At 42.8% G+C, this 21,464-nt stretch overlaps 2 protein-coding genes across 3 annotated transcripts in view; one reads left to right on the top strand and one right to left on the bottom strand.

Moving 5' to 3' along the window:
• Positions 1-5,640, top strand: part of HABP2 (hyaluronan binding protein 2) — a 37,120-nt gene extending 31,480 nt beyond the window's left edge. The window contains exons 10-14 of one of the 2 annotated variants that reach the window (XM_019556212.1): positions 87-229; positions 631-765; positions 2,332-2,477; positions 3,482-3,661; positions 4,827-5,640. In XM_019556212.1, coding sequence (XP_019411757.1) covers positions 87-229; positions 631-765; positions 2,332-2,477; positions 3,482-3,658 — 601 coding nt within the window. In that variant the 3' untranslated portion in view covers positions 3,659-3,661; positions 4,827-5,640. Of the gene's footprint in view, positions 1-86; positions 230-630; positions 766-2,331; positions 2,478-3,481; positions 3,683-4,826 lie in introns of both variants that reach the window. The other variant, XM_019556211.1, reaches the window with a different exon arrangement.
• NRAP (nebulin related anchoring protein) overlaps positions 3,830-21,464 on the bottom strand; it is a 61,498-nt gene continuing 43,863 nt past the window's right edge. The window contains exons 29-42 of the mRNA XM_019556210.1: positions 21,026-21,139; positions 19,625-19,822; positions 18,755-18,859; positions 17,789-17,887; positions 16,917-17,021; positions 16,500-16,607; positions 14,853-15,164; positions 12,413-12,517; positions 11,692-11,790; positions 11,497-11,601; positions 8,549-8,656; positions 7,562-7,873; positions 6,652-6,804; positions 3,830-4,886 (exon numbers count right to left, since the gene is read on the bottom strand). Coding sequence (XP_019411755.1) covers positions 4,785-4,886; positions 6,652-6,804; positions 7,562-7,873; positions 8,549-8,656; positions 11,497-11,601; positions 11,692-11,790; positions 12,413-12,517; positions 14,853-15,164; positions 16,500-16,607; positions 16,917-17,021; positions 17,789-17,887; positions 18,755-18,859; positions 19,625-19,822; positions 21,026-21,139 — 2,025 coding nt within the window. The 3' untranslated portion in view covers positions 3,830-4,784. The remainder of the gene's footprint in view (positions 4,887-6,651; positions 6,805-7,561; positions 7,874-8,548; positions 8,657-11,496; positions 11,602-11,691; positions 11,791-12,412; positions 12,518-14,852; positions 15,165-16,499; positions 16,608-16,916; positions 17,022-17,788; positions 17,888-18,754; positions 18,860-19,624; positions 19,823-21,025; positions 21,140-21,464) is intronic.

Genomic DNA, 21,464 nt, shown 5'->3' with positions numbered 1-21,464 from the left:
CTCGACTGCTTGTGCTCCAGCCATAGGGCCATGCAGGGGCACGCATAGACTATTTCTGTATGTGATCTGCTGAATTTTCTTCATAGATTAAAAGAAGAAAGCCTGCAAGTGGTCCTTGGGAAGCAAGACCTTAAGAGAAGAGAATACCACGAACAACAATTTAACGTGGAGAAGATAATTAAGTATCCATTGTACAGAGACAATGATGGCATCCCAATCAATGATATTGGTAAATTCCTACTGCTTTACAGATTGCGTAGCAAATACTTTTCTGGGGCTGTAGCAAGAAGGGACCTATTCCCCTCATTCAAATCAAGGGGAGGGATTTTATAACTACACTTCACTCATCAGTTGATCTTGCTCCCACTGAGGTCAGCAGGTTTCACCTGGGTGAGACCGGGGTTTATACAGAAGTTTAAGCCAGTTCATAACTGGGTATAGACTTCCTGGGTTCACAGGAGCATTAAAACATGAGACATGAAGAAGCAGATGCATTATAAAACAGGGCAGAATCCATCAGCAGGTACAAATAGTGCTTTTCAGGCATTTTCACACTTCACATCCATGCTCTATAGCCTGACAAAGATAAAAGAGGATTACAATTAACAGAGGGTCGTGCTTTATAAACAGCGCTGCTTAAATTGAAGCCCTTTGATGGCCATTGTGCTCTGGAGACAAAGTACGTGAAAACAGCGTGTTTACCAGATTCTCCGTTTCCTGATGGGACTGAATGCCACATCTCAGGATGGGGAGAAACTGAAGCTGGTGAGTGGTATTTGCTAGTTAGCTGACCTCAGCTGTATTGGTGTCAATAACTCTATAAGTGGAGTTGCTTGGTAATTGCCTGGATCCAAGTATAGACCCTAGTACAAACAAACTTAACTAAAAGCTAAGGATGTGCAGACCTGGTTAGATAAAATCATCGTTGGCTTTAGCCTCTATTTAAAGAACTTTAGCCTCTATCTAGGACCCAAGCTTTTTCACAGCAAGTCCAGAAACCTCTCTTGTTTGCCTCCTGCCCACTCCATGTTTTGGATTTGTGCTGATACAGAAGCAGAAGGTACCATTTGAGAGGCTGTACTGTAGCTGCTGCATTTCTAGACTCAACCAGGAAATACTGCACGATTTCCTGCAGGATTTAACATTTCCAAGAAAGAATTTGGGTAAAGCTACTTAAATTGTAAAAGACTTGGCATGTCGTTTTAACTAAGTAACTAGAGATTCCAGATGTGGCCAGTCCAGCCTAACGAGTCAGGTAAGCTTGGGACTGGCCGCATCTGGACTCTCTAGTTACTTAGCTAAAACGACACGCTAAGTCTTTTCCAATTCAACTAGCTGTACCCAAATTCTTTCTTGGAAAGGTTAAAGCCTGCAGGGAGAAATAACGATACTTAAAAAAAATTAAAAATAATGGCAATATTCTGAACAATGCACTTTCTCTGATTGACTTGCTACTGGAAAGCTGCAAAAGGAAAATGTGGCAGTCAGGATGTGTTAAGAATCCCAGTGTTTTTTTGGTTGCTATAGTTGGATATGACTCGTAAGGACAATTTCGACCTTTTGATGTGATTCCCATTAAAATCAGTGCAAGGCAGCTGCGTCCAGAATTAGCCATCAGAGCTTAACAGGCATTTGTAGAAAAGACTCCAAATATCGAGGAACTCCTAAAAAATGGGGAGGAGAGGGCTATACATAATAAATAAATCAATACTCCTATATATGTTCAAACCTGGATGTCTTCTGTCTATGCATAGTTACTATTAGCATTGGGGAAATCAGTGAGGAAATATAATACTTCCTGTAACTTGTGTAGACACAAATGTACAAACCTCTTCAAGTACCTTTAATGATCTGCAGGCGTAGTGCTTTGAAATAGCGGCTGCCACCTTTCAAGGCTATGTTATGTCTTTAGATTCCTAGTGATGAATCATCTCTGTAAACGTGAAGTGATTTTATTTCTTTTTTCAACTTCCTTGAAACCTCTAGTAGCCTGATTGTCCAGCAGTGCCGAGTATTTGTAAGTCAGTGGGACTTAGAGGTGATCAGCATCTTGAAAACTGGGCCAGTGGATGCTATTAGTAACACATAGGTATGTGTTAGGAACCAAAGTCCTGTAGATCTTGCTCTGCCCGTAACCAGGTAACTTTCTAACTGACTTCAGTGGCTGAAGCTACCGGCTTAAACAGGAGCTGAATTATGAGTTCAGACGATCGTTCTTTTTTCTGAGACTCTTCCAGACTTCGTTCCCAAACAGGCTTGTGTTTTTGAAAAAAAATAACATTGAAATGAGTGGAGAGGAAGATGACCATCTCCATTTTCCGCATCCTGTAGGTGAAGAATCTCATCAGCTTCTGGATGCCCGAGTGAAGCTGATTTCTCAGAAGCGGTGCAACGCACGGCGCGCACATAATAACAAGCTGGATGAAAGCATGTTTTGTGCAGGAAACCTTGAACGATCGGGAGTCGATTCTTGTCAGGTCTGTGCCTTGCTCACATTTGAACATTAATTTCTCTCTCTGTTGTTTTAAATCATGCAAATCGTCAGGCTGCACGAAGTAATGGCTTTGGCAGGATACTACATATGTATCTGCTTCTCCCATCAGCGCATTACAACAGCTGGCTTCTTTCTTCAGTGTGATCTGAGAGAGATATTCCCTAAAACTAATGTCACTATCAGAAACAAGGAAACCTATGGAGAGTTTAGAAGTCCAGCTGCAGAAGTTGGGGAGTTCAGGTGCTCGGCCAGAGTTTTCCTTAATGTACCAAACTTGTCGTGCACAGCCCTTCCTCCCCGCTGCTTCTCAAATCTACTGGATTCTTTGCCATGAGCATCAACTCCTACTTTGATAATCCCCTGGAGAGCTAATATTCAAGCAAAACATCTAAAATAACTCCAGACATACCGTATTGCAACACATCGTCACACCCGTCTCAGCTTCTCTGCGGTGTTCAAAATAAAAGAAACAAAACTAACCGTGGGCCTAAAAGGAAAGCCAATAAGCTGTTTAGGTTTTTGTTCAGACTCCAGACCCTAAACCTCCCCGGTGGTTTTGCATCTCGACCAGTTCTAGGACGCCAGGTAACTGCTGGCTATGCTTGCAGAATCCTTATGCGTGTGAAATTGCTGCCATCGTGAGCCAACATTTTGCAAGAGAAGAGTTTGTGAGATCTCGGTGAGGGAAGGATTTCTGTGATATCTTTTACTGGACTGCCTTTATAGTTGGGAGAGCTGTTGGACACCTTATTTCTGTCTGAGTGCCCTTCCTCAGGACACTCCGATTTCAGTGTCATTTGACCTGAAACCAGAGGGTATTGTAAAAACCTGCTAAGGATCTGAACAATATGCGCTTGGCCTATCCATAAGAAATAATATTGTCAAAGACATCTGTTTTCTTTTGTTTGGGAGAGAAATTCTACTTTTGGTCAGTATTTTCTTGTATACTAGCCAACCTAGTAATGTCTTTTATTTTTTCCTCATTAGGGAGATTCTGGAGGACCTCTTACATGTGTACAAGATGGTTCCTACTATGTCTATGGCATTGTGAGCTGGGGTGATCTGTGTGGGCTAAAAGAAAAACCAGGAGTTTATACCCGAGTGACAAAATTTCTCAGCTGGATTAATTCGAAAATTCAGCCCAGGTCCAGTTCACGCTACTGAGAGGTATGTTCTGGAAGGCTAATGATAAGCTTGAGGAAATAAAAAAATGTATTTCCTCCTTTTCCTCTTTGCTAGCTAGACAAGAACTTTATGGACTTTATGATCTTGAAAAAATATCCAAGATGGTGATCCGTAACAAAGCATGTGATATTTAGCTGGTAATTGAAGCTCTTAAAGTTTGATGTGAACCACGAATATGATCAGCTTAGCAACATCACTCTTGTCTGGCATTCCTCGTCAGGTTTGTCATGGCTCTACATCCCATGCCACAAACAGCCCCATAATGCAGCGATAGCTATTCCTAGTTATTTCTAACAAACTTCTTCAGTTGTTTACAACAGAATATAACTTGAACATAAGACCATGATCTGTCTAAATCATGCAGAACTCCTCTGAAGTCCATTAAAGTGTATAACCCCATTAGTCAATGCTAACTTCAGCTTTCATCAGCCCTTGCCTTCATCGAAACATAGAAAAGTAGGGATGGAAAGGACTTCAGGAGGTCACCGAGTCCAAACCCTGTTCAAGCCAGGACCATCCCAAACTAAGCCATCAAATGTTTGTTCATCTATTCTTAAAACTGTACAAACAACCCGACACCAGGCCCAGTGCCTGAGCGCATGAAAGACACCCGAACGTGCCCCAGGTAAAGCAGGTAGATGAGGGCTATCATCTGTCCTGCCACTGCTTTGTCCTCTGCAAATGCATTTAAATCCTGTTGTGTATGTCTTTTCAAATCAAGGGTAGCAGCGAACCAAGTACTCCCCTCCAAATATCCAAAGGCATCATTTATGGAAACAGATTTGTTTGATTTATTCAATACAAATGTGTTACATTCTACAAATCAGGGTTCATTCATCTTTAGTACAAAGCTGAGCCTGCCAGTCATCTAGTACTGATTTCATTCACAACATCAATAAATACCGGACTACAACATGTTCAGTTATAAATCTCTTAAAGTATCCACACAAAAATATAAAGATCAATATTAACTGGTAAGGGTTGGGGGGGGGGTGTTAAAACAACAAAACAGATCTTAGATGCCATCTATTGTGCTCCTCAAGAAAGCAACAGAATTTGCAGGGCAAGCTAAAAGATCAAAACATTTCCATTTGAATCCTCGGTTTTACTTCCTCACCGGCTGCATTTTCCTCCGCTTGAATTGCAGAATCTCTGAAGCATCAGGGTTGACTCCAGGCTGCTGTGCTCTTTCCGTCTCTGCCTCATCCTGCAAAACCAAAGCAAACCAAGAGGAAAAGGCAGTGAAAAGGAGGTCACTGTCATTGTTCGGTTGTTCGGTAAAAAATATTAATTAAAAAAAAACAAACGCGTCTGACACAAAATAAGCAAAACATGCATTATTGTGGCACATGGGCCAAACTGCTGCCCTTGAATATGTACAAACGGCTAACCTGACCCGTTCCTAAGTCACCCCCCTCTGTAAGCAGCAAGCGGCCAAGCAACCTGCTTATTCTAGACTGATGATGTTGCCAAAGGCTTCCCATGTGGGGGACTTAAAACATACAGCGCACAATCGATGCTCACTGCTTCATGCGTGAAATACAGTTATCACTCCTTTCTCTCATCAACTTTGTAGCTGGGGATGCATTATATTTTTCTTGGGCCAGTCTGTACTTTTCCTATTGTCAGAAAGAAACTTTGCATTTGTATTTGCATATTTGTTTCTTTTAACGTGGCCGTTTTTTTGATGCTTGGTGTAGGGCTTAATAGTGTCTGGGGGCCATGCCGAGAGCATATTTGCCCTGGCTAGGTGGTGCTGTGGGATATGCCAGGATAGGAAACTTGAGAGTGTCTCCATCTGGCAGCTGTCGGCATCAGACCTTTGCAGCTCTGGAGAAGGGGTTGGACTAGGGGTGTAACCGTCCTCACCCATGTCCAACAATTATAATGCAACTGCTGTCTATTCCTTGGGGACTTCTGATGTAGCTGATAAATGACTTTGCATGGTAGTATGGAGCAGACTTTTTCATTCCCTGTTACGAAGTGTGATTCCTACACAGTTTTTAGGTGTCTAAGTCACTCGGCGACGTTCTGCTTCGTCTCATGTAAGCCTGAATTTTACACACGTGGCTAAATGCCTTTTGCACCTACACAACTAAGGTGTCCCTGTTGAACAAGTGTCTAACTCCATTTACATCCCATTGGGATTCAGCTTCCCTATGAATATACAGCTATGCTGCATAAACCACCCAAAATGTAGATGGCCAAAAACCACGAGTAGGAAGGAACTGGTACTTAATTGAAATTACAGTAGCACCTATCTTGTGCTCAGCAACCTCGTGGTAAAGGTACCTATGTGGGGGCAGGGGATACCTGAGAAACCCACGTTTTAGTTCACCTCCCCTGACTATTTGAGGGCACAGCATTGAGGTCTCGCAGGTTCTGGGCAAGAACCCATAACCACTGGACTATTTAAGAAGCAGGGCAGGGGCCTAGAGCCAAGGTTTTCCATGTCCTGGAGAGATATTCAAACCACAAGCCTGTTGGAGAAGGAGGAATGTTATCCTGATGCCCGTATAACCCTCTGCTGAGGTCAGAAGTGTTGCTAAAATGAACATGCTGTATGCCCTGTGCCTAAGACAATCAGGGAAGCTGTGCAGAAGGTGCTTCTGCTCTCTGTGGGGCTCCCCGAATCCCTTTAAAGATAAGGACAGCTAAAGATTAAGGGGTAAAACCCTCTCCGCATCCTACAGAGGAATCAAACCCTTCCCTGTGGTGCTTCTGCAGGAAGTTGAACTGTGTGGAGTGAATGCTGCTTGCCTGCCTAACGGGGCTGCTTCGAGATCAGGGCTGAGACGGTCCTAAGGCTGCTTGGGGGAAGCATGAACTGCCCCCATTGCTCAGTTTGGTAGAAGCCGTGCAGTCCCCAGGACTTCAGTCTGGCAGCTGTCACCAGTACCAGGCAGAAGGAGCAGCTCGCTCCCTTCTCAGGGACCGTGCTGTATCAGAGGTTTGGTGAGAAGGGCACTTACGGCTCCAAGTTCATATCGAGCAGAAGCCCCCTGAGGTTCAAGTCCCCGAGCGTACGCCAGTTCAGCGGCCCTTCTGGCCATTTCCACCTTGTAAGAGCCTGGGGGCGTCCAGCCAATGCCTTTGATCCACTTCAGGTCCGACTTGTATTTGACCTGGAAAAAAATCAGATATCGAGTGCATTGAGTGTTATTAGCTCTAGTTAGATCACACAGCTCGGGCTTCGGATGCAATGCGAATCAAGCACCATGGGATCTGGACCAAAATGAAAGTATGTGGTGTTTCAGAAAAAAAACTATCCTGCTTCTTGAAAATGTGACTTTTCATTTTAATCCAGGAGGGGTCTTGTCTACAAGTCAACTTGCCAAGCGTTGCCACCGCTAAGGCTACAACTTTGGCATGATTCATTCTAGTGAATTTTATAAAAGAGGCAGAAGCAAGCAACATCCATGGAAAAGTTGCCAATTTACAGGCTTTTCAGTGCACCGATATGCATAACCATCAAACAGTAACTTTACCAAAAGTATTTCCCTCCTGCAGGGTGCTCTGAAGGGCTAACGCTTCCATTCTCTCTCATAGTTTCATAGATGTTTCATAGATCATCGAGTCCGACCCCCTGCCCTGGGGGGGTCTGTTTCAGTCCTGTGCCATACGCAGTTTCCTTAGCTCATCTAGGATAACAACACCTTCTCTAGCTGGACTACTTCTCCTATTATCCAGTGCTCCTGCTGCTCGCAGAGAGAGGCAGGGTGCATCATGTGAGTATCACAGAAGCATTTATTTAGCATACGTGAAATAAAGAATCCACTGAACTGGAAGTGTCTGCAACATTTCTTTGACCTCACGCTTTCTCTGACCTCCACGACTGCCAGGGCAATGTGGTAGTCTTGGCCGGACATCAAATATACTTACATCGCTCTGGAGTTTGTAAGCCTGTTTTGCATGCTTCACATTCAGCTGCTCAGGATCGCAGGTGTATTGGTGCAGAGGCTGCTTGTAGCTAATGTTGCTGGCCAGCTGCTGACTTTTCTTAGCGTGGAGGAAGCCCGGCTGATTCATGTGACTCTTGAACTGTGCCCTGTTTTGGGCAAACTCCCTCCTGTACTGGGTGTCACTCTGGAGCTTTCCCACCCTGATGCCATGTCTCATTTTGGGATCATCGTTCACGCTGCGGAAGCCAACCTGTTGGCCTTTATCCCTCAGGAAGGCTTCTTTGTACCTGAACTGCAGGGAGTGAGGGAAACAGGTTCAAATTCCAGGGAGAAATAATCTTCAGGTCTCTCTGTTATAATTTCACCCTTCCCTATCAACAGCTCTTTCTTTCCGCAGGCACAGACTTTTATCTATACGTGGAGACCAAGTGATTCTGTCTTTCTTAACAAATCCTTTAATTACAGTACAAATGTTTAACCACTGGAAATTAAGATCCTCAATAACTGTCATAGAAAAAGAACAGCTCTGCAAAGTCATCCAATCCAACACCTCAGCTAATTCAAGATCGGTCCTTATATCCAGGACTGTATATGCTCCCCTGAGTTATTTGTTGATAAATGACTGAAGTTGCAGCACTTTATTATTATTATTATTATTATTATTATAATACTCTTGTATGTTCAGAGGTGAGCCATTTAATAATCACTCTCGCCAAACCCACTGTTATAACTAATCTGGCACCAAATTTACAGTACTATTTCATCAGAAGCATACTTCTCCCCAAAAATGTCCTACAAAACTAAACACATCAAATACCTCATATTGCTAACAGGAGTCCAAATAGGTAGTGCTGGAAAAGCATGTGCCCAACCCCCGCCCCCACCTCTGCCAAACTCATCTGCAAGAACAGCTTCTATGTCATGGTTTAATGGGCTTTTTATCTTGTCCTTTCTTAACTTTACTTACATCGCTGGCGATGTCTCTTGAAGCTTTAGCTGTCTGGAATGGGATGGCATCCAACCTAAAATCGTAGCCAAATGCCCTTGTTTGTTCCCAAGATGTTTTATACATTTTCTGTGTTAAAAAGAAGAGACAACAGTCATTTCCCCTGTCTCCTAAACCTAGTTTGGTAGCTGCAGTAACGAATGTTTTATTCTACAGGGTTCTTTTCACTCTGGATTCATCCTGACAAGCTCCAAAGATTTGCGATCAGGTTCCACAGCACTTCGGTTTCTTTTGTGCTAACTGTAACAATGAAATCTCTCCCGCTCGCATTTGCGCCCCGGGATGCTCTTGGTATTTGCATGTGGATTGGCTTTGGTTTTATTTAGTTTCTATTAGAAACTATGAGGCATCAGCTGCATCAATATTGCATCTGTATTGCCCTTATTCTGTCTTACGATGCATCCGCTTGCAGTGCCTTGGGTTTCCTGGCATCAGAGTTTCAGTGCCTTGAAGTTTTGTAAGCAGCTTTCTCAAGCTTCGCTGTTTCAGTCCTGTGCCACATGTGGTTTCATTAACTCATCTAGTATAACAACAGCCTGTAACATATTGGGTGCGACTGTGAGGATGAGAAGCGCATGCTCATGTTGCAGAGAGCGCTCTACATCTGGCTGTCTTCCACGTAGTGGCATTTTTGTGATGGCTTCCAGGGTGGATGCGATCTATTGTCAGAGCCTCTGTACAAACTACATAATCACTAGATCTGATTACTTTAAATCTCAGGTGGCACTTCGGTTCTACCTCTTCTGATTTCATTCACCTGCTCCCTGTGAGTCTCTAGTCTAGTTTTTCTAACGTATGCTGCCATCTGAACACTGTGCCGACATCAATTTCGGATTCTAACAGACATTGGTATAGGACTTATTTTTGTAAGTGAATTTGATACTTGTGACAAGTGAAGAAGCTTCAAGTCCCATAGGTACCGACAGAACTGGTGCAGCATGGGTAGCAGCGGTGCAAACTTGAATGGCTGTAGTCCTGGCTCAGCCTCTATGCCAGGGGTGGGCAATTATTTTGGGCCGAGGGCCGCTTACTGAGTTTTGGCAAGCCATCGAGGGCTGCATGACAGGCAGCCAGGGGCAGATAAATATTAATTTTCTAAATTTTTTAGGAGCCCCGCGGACCGGATAGAATGGCCTGGCGGGCCGCATCTGGCCCACGGGCCACATTTTGCCCACCCCTGGTCTATGCTCACTCGGCTCTTTGCTTCTCTGTGAAGGATTCGGACAAGGATGCTAACTAGTGGAAACTGGGACTGTCCTTTTTAGGTGCAGACCACCCGGACTGGACTGAGACCACCAATTCCTTTTACTCAAATATCTTCAGAGCACGGTACCCGTGGGTCGTTACCAGCCTGGGGTCTATCAAACCTCCCAAGGAAATGTGAACAGGGTGAGCTGTAGTGATTCCCGCACGTCCTCAAGTGGTCCATTTGTATTGAATAACTCTCAGGTTGTGCTGTTTGCTATCAGCTTGATACAGCTATTGGTCTTTTCCTGTCATCCTTTCTTTTTTCTTAACCTGTCAAAGCTTTTTACTGTGAAACTGTGAGTCTTTATGTGACAGAGGTCCTTTGATTTGGAACCCCACGCACCATCCTCCCCTCTCTCAATGTGAATAGTTTTGTCCTCATCCTCACACATTATATTCATTGGATTTGTACTTATCTCCACAGCTTTAAAATAGCCGTGCCTTTTTGTGCGCTGTAAGGTCAGTCTGCCTCAACAGCCTCCCATCTGCAATACTTGAATCAATTGGGTATAAACCACAAACAATTTGATGTTTAATGAGAGACTCCCACGATCTCCGTATCCCCATGCAGTGTGAGTTCAAACACAGACTGATCCACATTAGTGTCTGGAGAAGAAATGTTACATGCAGGCCTGACAACGTGTAATTTCTCAGGACAAGGCAATTCTGATCCAGCTGCAGTGGATTGCTCTCACTTTTTTGCTCAGCCCTGAGTGAGAACATTTCCACATTGGCAGCACTTCCTCCCAATTATTGTAGATAAGAAGGGGTGCACTTCTGTAACTCTTTAATTGGCCTTCCAGCCAGATAGCCTTTCTATAGTTTAACCCAGCTGTCTCTATTACGGCTTCAATTAATAAAACAAACAACATCTCACATTCACACAGCACCCAGCAAAGACCCCGAAGCACCGTGCAAACTAATCCGCACCTAAGGATCTCTTCTCTCCTTCTAGGGGCTGTATAATCATGGAGGGCATTAGGACACAATACTGCCCATAATCCCTAGATACAATCCATTTAGCCAGCATCATTTGAGGGATAAAGCTGCTCATACAGAAACAGCCAAGGGCTTGAAGGACCGATTCAGGACACAAGGCATGTCTGAGTGTGCTCTGGAGAAGCACGGTCCCATTCACCGCTCTGGTTCTGGGTATACCAAACTCTGAAATAAAGTGGCTAAGCCATCCTGCTGGCACGCCGCACTGTCCTGCACACTGAAGACAGAAAGTGGTGGCAGGATTGCCTCTGCACTACCTCATTTCCAGGTTTAGCCTGGGCAGAGTGGGAGTAGATGTGGGACCATGTTTCTAGGTGGGTGCACTCAGGTGCATCAGTCTTACACAGACTGAAGGCCACCTTATGAAGAGGAAGACTAGACTGAAAGAGAGAGCAGGATCATTTTTTCCAAAGCTGATTTGTTTTCAATGTGTCTAGTAACCAGACTACTGAAAGGGAAGAGAAAACCCATTCTCTGGTCAATAAAATTGTACTGTCTGCTAAACCATCTCCTGACAGACCTACGCCTGTTGTTTGAGGCCCATTTTTCTCATTTTCGCTTGGGTTGACCAGAGCGCCTTGATTGTTCACTTCTGATCCCTATTACGCTGCCCCGTTTTCTCTTAATTCAATCACCTGAACTTAAAAGGATCTGTCACTTACATCACTGATATGAAGAGCATTCAGACGGGCTCTTATGAAATCTGGGTGGTCGGGAGGTAAGGTGTATCTGTGCCGTGCTTCAGAGTCTCCAGATCTGTACAGTCTCTGTCAAATCAAAAAGTATCTAGCATTACTGGAGAACTGGGAGCAGCATTAAAGACAAGTTAACATCAGTTAAAGTCAAATAAAACATACATCGCTGCACTGGATGTAGCTGTGCTTGGCATGGAGCAGATCCGGTGAGTCCACCACTGTCGTGAACTTCAGGCTGTCTGGCTTCTGACGGTACCTTGTCTGCACGTGAAAAAGCAGATTTCTGTTAGGGGATGCATACAGGTTACATATGCGGGACAGCGAGAACAAAGCAAACAAGAAAAACCCTCGTGATGAGACAATGGTGTTAAAAACAACATTATTTCACGTTAGCTTCAGCCACTATTTTAATGATGGCAAGTGGGGTTCAAATACGTCTCTGCAAACCAGACTTTGCACTAAAAAAATCATGTCAACAGATCTCAGTAACGGTAATTAGGATCGATGCACAATTTTTCTCAAATAATCAGTGCTACGGACTGAGCGAATCCACCATCCGACCTGACTGCCGCTGCTATGCCTAAAAGCATGATGCGGTTTAAAAAACCAAAGATCGCCTGCTTAGCGTCGACTACATTTATTTATTGCTACCTGGTGGGGTTTTTTTTTAGAGTTTCAGTTCATTTTGAATAGGAAATATGCAGTGGGTGTCACAAGTGGACTTGCATCTCCCGTGCCGCTTCTCGGTAACTTACACCTTGTATAAACAGGCTCCCACATCAAAAGGAAACGATCAGCTACATTCGTAAGTGTCATGTAACGAGGAGCCTTGATGGTAAACAATTCCTACAGACGTGCTACCCCATGAAAGATTTATCAGTACCTCGCTGATGAGCTCGCCAGCCTTCTTTACAGTTTCTATCTGCGGAGATCTCAGAGCCATCCAACCAACTCCTTTCATGAAGTTCAGGTCTGATTTATAGCGGTACTGTTAAAAATGAAATTTGTTAGCTTTTATCAGTTTTGCATCCACAGCTATTAGGGTTTATTAAAAAGGCTCCCTGATTCATATTAGCGGCTCGGCTTTTTCATTTGCCATGCATCTATCACATCATAAAGCCAAACTGTTTGCATTTGTTCATTCCACCAGGAATTAAATAATGTATCATATGCAAGTTACAAGAGAAGGCCCCACAAGTGAATTAGCATGACTCAAAGCAGAAAGTAATAACCTGTTTGTACTGGGCGTAAAAGAGCCCTTTTTAAAATCATTTTCTGAGGTAGGTTCAACTCAAGAATACTAATTATTTTATCCGGCACTTGTTTTCTCATTAACCCCTCTTTCTGAGATGACAGCAGCATTCTGCTCTACATTGTGTAGAGCCACGATCTAAGTTTCACACTAGACAAGAGAAATGGGGGGCTGCAAATCAGTCCCGGTGGCTGTAAGGTGGAGGTGAACCAAACTCCCTAGGTTTTGTTTCAGACTGGCAGTGCGGGGCCTTAGCCAATTCACTTAAATGTTGTGTACCACAAATCCCCAGGTGTAGGATGGGAATCACAGTTATTTCATTCAAAGGAGTGCTGCAGACGTATCTAGGCTCTTCAGCTGCAAAATGTTATTCCTGCTAGATGGCAGATGGACCACGAATCTCCATCAGTGAGATTCCTAGATCAGCAATTCTAGCTTTGTGGTTTCACGGCACCCTTCAATAGACCCGAGAGGCTCCTCTGTAACTTTTGTGAAATGAGTGGCCTCAAATTTCAAAAATTAATTGACAGATTACAGTGCTTACCTCCTTGCAGAAGGACCTGGCAGTCAAAATGGGGGACGAACCTGAGCCTGCACTTATCTGCTTAGTTGAGCTCCTTATCTCCTAAGATCTGACGGCACCCTTCAAAAGATCGGGCAGCACCCCGGCTGCAAATCTCTGTGCTTGATTCTTGCAATACGGCGTTTGACTCATCTGAGTGACATGCCTTGCAAAGTCTTTCTATGGGTTACTTACAACGTCTCTAATTACACAGAGCCAAGTCCTGAGGTCCTTATTCATAGTTTACTCAACCCTTACCAAGCAAACTAAGAGTTTCCGTGGCAGTTTCCAGCTAAGGACACAGAGCTGAGACAGCGGGCATGTTATCTGCCTGTACTGCAAAGAACGGCACTTTGATCCATATCCACCCACGTGAAGTTGACAAAGCCTGTTTTTCTCCCCATGTGATCTCTAGTTGTTAACACCTGTGCTGTCAAAGCGGCACAGAGAGACATGGCTAGCTCCCCCCACCACATCGCTAAGCCCCATGCCAATGGTTCGTTTTTTATTTTGGGAGCCTGGAGTTTTCACTGGCAACACTTTTGCTTTCTTTCCACTCTGACAAAGAACAAAGACAATTGGATACATTTAAAACACACAGAGAAAACCCAACAGGGATCTTTCAGTCGGATCACTGGCTTTCATTTGAAGAGATGAAGTACATAGGGGGTTTTCAAGGTGCCTTTTGTTGCAATGAAGAATACTGCATTCTGTTATATTGCATGTACTGTGAGTGAGAAAGCAGGCTGCTAGGTCTCCAGTGCTTTGATTACTGCTCAGACTCTCACAAATGGACTGCCTACTAATATTTCTTCATTGAGATCAGTTGAATCTAACAAATATCCTATCATTTGATCTATCAATAAAATCCTGAGTTCAACAAAAATTGGTTCCCTGAAGACGTGCTAAGAATTTGTCCAATACTGTTTAAGACTCTCTTTCCTTACGCAACACAAAGCCATCTTAAGGAGCATTAAGAGGTGCAGCTTTTACTTAAAGCAGGCTTTTGGGTCCACAGTGTCAAAATATAGCTATTTGCACACAGGCAACTTAATATAGGCAGTCACCTATGCACATGTCTTTCCATGGCATATGTGAACAATGGAGTATACAGCTCCAAAAGCACCAAGTAAAATGGAGCATCCTTTATTCAAGGAAAAAGATGTTCAAATCTGAATGCAGACTCTCAACATATAATTTGTACTGATACAACCAGAGTGAGTTGACTGCAAATGTGGCCCTGCCTGCAAAACAGCATCCGAACATGACACTCAAAATTAACCTCTGAATATGCAGCCTCCTTCCCAACATCATGTTTGTGCAGGTTGACAACATTGTGCCTCAACCTTCCTGTTTGTGTACATAATCACAGGTTTTGCACCCATGTGTGCAGGAGTCTACAGGCTCATTTAAGCCAAAACATCATTTTAGGGGTTGCATCGGTCCTATGAGGTTATTCTAGCACGCTGTCACTTTGGCATTGGCAGTGAGCATGGGGGAAGCATTTACCTCGCTCTGTAGCATGTGGGCTCTCTTTGCCCACTGCATCTTCATGTCTTCTGGGAGCACGGTGTATTCATGGAGTCTTTTCCTGTAATCTTGATCACTTGCTAAGGCTTGGGCCTTCCTAGCGTGGACTAGATTTACCATATCCATGGGCAGATGATAATGAGACCTGAATTCCTGGGACCCTTTCTTATACTCTTGTTCACTTTGTAACTTAGCTGCATGGAAGCAGTGCAGCAACCTGGTGTCATCCAGAATGCTTCTGGCACCGATGTGCTTCCCTCGCTCAGTCACAAAGGTGTGCTTATATTGATACTGCAAAGAAAAGGAGACGGCAATAAGGCGCTTCCGCAACACGTTTAACTTCAGCTTATGTGTTTTTAACTCAAGAAAAACAAAAGGGAATGTGAAAAGAGATGCATATGACAAAACCTACACAAAAGAGCAGCATTGTGCTGACCACAACCCAGTTGCTGCAGACGGAAAAAGAACAGTTTTCCCCGCATAGAAGATTATTTTGAGAGAAAAGCCAAAGAGAGCGGTCGCAGCACAGGCATAAGCACCAGAAACTTATGAGTTTTCATCAGAGCTCTAACTAGGGCTCTATGATCTTACTTTTATCCTCTATGTGAAATGGCAGTGAGACTGATAATGATGATTTATGTAGCATCAACAACATGCTTGAAACTTTAAAGAAAGGGTCCGGGCCCTAAAGAGTTTAGTAGGTAGGCTAAATGGGATAATAACACTTAGCTACCATACAAGGGAGTTGTGGGGATTAAATTATAGTAGCTAATGTTTACAGAGTGCTTTGAAGATGAAGGGCCAAATTCAGTCTTGCTGCAAGTGGATGTAATGTTATTATACAGTTGTACCCTTTTAGAGGAGAACTGAAGCTGCAACTAAGAGCACCGTGTAATCACTAAATGTAGTTCCTTCGAGAAGCACAAACTCATGTTTAAAGCCTTCAAAATTGCACTGCTTTGGGTGTAGCAAAATATGCAGCTCGATTCTATGCAATATTAAGTATTTTGATTTCATTTTAGTTTGATTAGGGGTATTCCTTATGGCTTATTTTTTTGTAATTCATTGCAGAAGCAGAAAGTACTTAAAGCTATTGACAGGTGAATGGCGGCATGTGCTGCAAGTGATAGAGAGACAATTGCAAGAAACAGGGAAATGTGCATTCATTCTTGGGAAGTTATTGTGACATGCAGTTCTCAGTCAGAGACCACCTGCCACCTGGTTTTCAAAGGCGCTGGGTCTACAGAGCATCATTTTGACCCGTGTGTACTCTGAAAACCATGCCAAGAGCAAGTGGCTATACAGTTATGGTCATTTTTTTAAAATGTGGGAGATCTGGATCCTAGCAAGGGGGAAAAGTCTTCCCCAGCTTGCCCATATGCATATACTTTAAGTCACTGCCTGGCTCCCACCGGACAATATTTGACAGAGCTTGGTTTCCGCTTAGCTGTGACTCCTTTTTCTAATTCACACAAAGGATGTCATTCATAAGTAATATATTCTGTCCCACATTCTTGTCTCACATGGTTATAGGGTTGCTTTAATTCAGAAAATCTGCCTGAGACATTGTTTTACATGAAGTTAACAGAAATTAGGCAAGATGGAAGGTTGAATCATTCAACTCACATCACTGGCAATTTCTCTGGAGGCCTTGGCAGCCTGGAAAGGGATTGCTTCCATTGTCAGCTTGTAGCCTTGAGGACGTAGATTATGCCAAGATTCCCTGTATTTTATCTGAAGTGGAAAAGGTGCATGTAAGAGTCCAGCTTCATTTTCAAATGCCGGATGAAGAAGGAAACAAAGAACATTTCTTCCATTTGTTGGACAGAGTTAGACAGTCTATTCTTCACAACCAAAGATTTTTTTTTTATTACTATCTATAGCAGCTCTTACTAACTGCCTGAGTACGGCCTATTATTTATGCAGATGTGAAAGTTTCAGATCAAATATACAAATATAATCAACGGAAACAGATTAGAGCTGGTAGGTTACTGAGTCCTCAGCACAATACCCGCTCATGTTTAAGAAAGAGGGGATGCTTACGTCACTGAGGTTGGCTGCATTTATTCTTGCCCGGGTAAACTCGGGTAGACCGAGGGTTAGCGTGTAGTGATGCAGACAGTTCTCTCCTGCTGCTTTATACAGGCGCTGCAAAAGAGATGAAAGAAAATAGCTGCAACACCTTTCTCCAGTGTTTAAATAACACAGCAATGGACCACAATTTAAAAGGCTGGTTAACACAAAACTAAACATCACTAATGGCTGAGACTGCATGGGGGGTGAGGGGAGTGGGGGATGAGAGGTGTTTGTTTGTTGGGTTGCAAGGAATACTTCTGGATACATTTTCATATCAAGGACAAGCCAAGATCCTGTCCCCTGAATTGATGCTGCCATACTCCAGTGTGTTCATAGAAGATCAAAAGACCTCAGGAAGTTATCTCAAATTCTGTGCATACGGGAAAGGAGAGAGCCTCAGTTTCTGAAGTACCTAGATTTTCCCTTCTGTCGGCATGCATGGCATTTGACAGGGTACTCAGGAATTTTGCAGAAGTTAGCCAAGAGGTTATTGCCTTAGGTGGTCTTTAGAGCAGATGATTGTATGTAAATCAACCCCCACAAGTACATCCTCCTTGTATTGGCCTTCTTTGCATTCAAGTAGAGAAAACTGATTTAAGGACTTCAAATGGGGGCTACTTTTGCCGTTGTAAAAGAGAGATCTGATTGACCAAATGGCATGAAATGGTTGTCCAGGAACAGTAAAAGGCGAATTAACAGTGCAAAAGCACATATCAGTGATGCTTTCTTTCCTCTTGATATGCCGTGGTTCTTAGAATGAGGTTCTCTCCTTCCCACTCCTTCCTCAGCTCATTGCATTTTAAAAAGCATATTTTCTGATTCATGCTTGTAAAGCCTACCTCATTAGCAATCATATTGCTGAATTTTGCATGAAGGAGGCCAGGAGAGTCTGTCACCGATGTGTACTTGAAGGAATGTGGCTGCTGACGATATTTACTCTGAGTTCACACACAAAGAAAAATGAACAGAATTGCTAAGTTGTCTTGTCAGATAAGGGACCTGTCTCCCTAACGCTTTGGTGTTACTTCTCATGCTTAAAGCCATGCTTTGAAAAGGGATAATTATCTATTAACCATTAGGCCAGTTCACCTCTTGCTCTCATGATCCTACTGGATTCACAGTTCATTAGTGAAAACGAGGTATAAAATTGGAACAATGTACAGTTTCAGAAAGTGTTCTCCTATTCCAAACACAAAAAATGGATTATTCCTCCTTTATGAAACCCGGCACTGACGGGTGAAATCTGGACATTCCTAACATGGACTCTGTCGACTGCAACTTTTACTGTTAATTTTTAGGAAAAGTTACAGTTTCACTTGCCTTTAAAAGCTACATGAGAACTGCAAGCAAATGCCAGACCCAATTGCAAAGGGTCCGATCATCAGAGAAGGGCAAATTCATTTTGCCTCATTTCAAAGCTATTTGCATACCTTGCAAATAGATTTGCTTTGGAGTCCGGTGTGCCAGCCTAGCTTTTAGGGAACATTACTGTATACCTAACAGTGTCCAGGCACCCTTTGAGCTGGAAAGGCAGGCTTTTAACATAAAATAAACCACTTTAAAATGACAACCACATGGGGTTGAAACACAGGAGAAAAAGGGTTGTGTAAACACTTAGCAAAGTGTACAAAACCTTGAACTTCATCAGGTTCACTTATCTGTAGTGAGCGCATGAATGCATTGATCAAACAAAGGGGAGGAAGCCTTGCATTAATCCAGTAAGTCAGTTTGCCAACCCAGTTTAATAGAAAGACATCTGGCAAACTCTTGTTTGTAGTGGAGAAATCAAAACCCTCTTTTGTTACCTCACTGATGAGTTCAGAAGCTTTCTTCTTCCCTTCAATTTCTAAGGCCCCTGGAGTAATACAGCCAACTCCTCTCATAAAGTTCATGTCAGACCTGTATAAATTCTTTGAGAAGCCGAACAAAAGCAATTACAAGTTTGCATTTGAGCTGTCCTGTAATTATTCATCAAAAAAATTACACAAGGAGATAATTTTAAATAAATCCATTAGAAGTAGTATCTACTACAGAGACGTTATGTACTTTACACTAAGTTGATTGTGACGGTCTCTGTGGGCCAGGCCTTATTCCACTTATCAGGCGTCTTTGTGGATTTGGGTGTCTAAGTGAAATCTTATTGCTGTCCCACCTGCAGCCACCACCAAGGGCACAAAACCACCCAGTCGCACCTCCAGACTCTCCAAGGGGCCGAGCTGACCTACAGGAGCATTTTTGCTTGCACAGGCCGTGTCAAGGGTATTTCTGAGCTGCAGGACCTCCAGATCACAGGTTTTTTAACAATGACATTTTAAAAAACTGGATACAGGCTTCTTCCAAGATATGAATTGATAGCTTTTGGATGCACAGCAAATCCTGCAGCAAAAGTCTGTACAGTCAACAGAGTCTAAACACCCAGTGGTAGACTGCTTCCCACTTGTAACACCCGTGCTGCCCAGTTATCAAACAAAACTGTAACACGAAGTAATACAAGGTGTAAATATACACTGTACAATCACCCTTACAAGACAGATGTTTCCTCATCCAGTGTAATCAAGGGGAAGCAGTCATGATTTATCTCACAGTTGCCGTTCAGATAGATACGCACAGCTATGATAGTACAGAATAAAAGTAGCCTGTGTCAGATGGCAGTGACACTGGGCTGAATGCAGTACCTCACTCTGTAGTTTAGATGCTTTCTTGGCACACTGTAATCTCAAATCATCAGTCAGGGAAGTGTACTGGTGAAGCAGCTGTCTGTACTCCAGATCACTGACCAAAGACTGGGCTTTCCTGGCATGGACTAAGTTTATCATATCCAGCGGCAGATGGAACTGGGCTTTTCTATGCTCAGAACCTTGCCTGTATTTTACCTAGTAAAGAAAAAAAGGTCAGTTTACTTTATAGGCTACTGGACAGTTTAAAATTCAAGTGTTGCTCACAGGGAACTATTTAAACAACTGAGATTTCACCTGTCTTTATATTCCAGTTAAAGCTGAATACAATTACGGCTAAGCAATTCATTTATATGCAAAACTAGAAATCACACAGTTGAACTGTTAGTTAATTATATTTTCACAAATACGATTTGTAGTCATGTTACAAAGCTTCGCAGAAACCTTGGAATCGTCGCATAACAAAAACCAAATGGCAACGTTTGAACCATTTGGGAGAAAATGAAAAGCAAGTCAGATCTTCACCCAAAATATCGCTGAAGTTTTAAAAAACGGTAAAGTCCACCAACTGCATTATTTTCATCCTTCTCTTTACACTAATTGGTTCTGGCCATGAAAATGTAGCTGAAGTGCTAGGATCCTTCAAAGTTTGTATGCCTGAAGTTTCCTATCATTTATGCTGATTTGAGAAGTTCAGATACACATCCACTTTAAACATATCAAAATGTTTTAAAGCTATTTAACAGGTGGCAGAGCCAGTTATTCTAGTAAATTATCACTGTCATTTACTAGAAACTGAGTATTTTTTAATTTCCTAGGTCATTACAACTAATAGCAATCAAATGAGAAAAAAACACTCGGTGTAGAATTAGGTTTCTCCCCACGTACATATAACCATCAAAATGGTCCTGTGAACTTCAGTGGGATTACTCATGTGCTTAAAATTAGGGAAATGTTTTGCTGATGCAGAGCATCCTTCAGGAAGTCAGTATGCTGTGCCTGGCATCAATATTCAGTTCCTGCTTGTATGACTAATAATCAGCATAAAACTCTGTAAGTGCATTTGACATACAGCTTTTGGGAAGAATAGGAAGTGGAAATCAGCTGGTAATTATTTGTAATCATTTTGTAATTGCCCTTTAGTTATATAGCCACAGAATACCCTGAAATCATTGTCAGAAATGGAAGCTTGAGTGAAAATACAGCATAGAGCTGTTTTACTCTAAGGACTGGTACTGTATTTAATAAAAAAGAATAATCATTATGTAATTATTGGAGTGGCCCAATGCAAAGCAAATTTGGGTATCAAGGTACCATGCCAAGAAACCTATCCCGAATAACACCCACTGTCTATGCTCACGTGTCGTTATTAGACAGGCATTGCCATTTCCCTGTACTTACGTCGCTTTGTAGCAAAGCGGCATGTACTGAGTGGGCAATGTTAAGATCACCTTCCAAGCCACGCGAGCCAAACATCTGCCCCTTCATTTTCTCAAACGCCTCCTTGTACTTGTACTGGAAAGGGAAAAATAGCAGACATGTGATAAAGGACAGGTAAAAAAGAGAGGTAAGTACCAGTCAAGATTGTCTTTTTTTGAAAAAAATAATAATAATTGTATGAATGAACAGAAAGAAAAAAATGTCAACATGCTCAAAAAGTTTGTTCTTTTTCAGGGGTGCAGGTTGTAGCTGTGTTGGTCTAAGGACACAGGCAGACAAGGGTCTTCCTTATGCAACAGAAGGCTATCTTTGGATGATGAATTCTGATTTCACTTGCTAAGATGTATTATGCCATGCCAAGTGTTAAGAGATGGAAAAGTAATAAGTCTTTAAGTATGCT

This window comes from Crocodylus porosus, unplaced genomic scaffold (assembly GCF_001723895.1).
Source record: "Crocodylus porosus isolate Cpor-Errol unplaced genomic scaffold, CroPor_comp1, whole genome shotgun sequence".
Classification (NCBI taxonomy): domain Eukaryota; kingdom Metazoa; phylum Chordata; order Crocodylia; family Crocodylidae; genus Crocodylus; species Crocodylus porosus.
The sequence above is the reverse complement of the archived record's forward strand: the minus strand, read 5'-3'. Positions and strand labels throughout refer to the sequence as shown.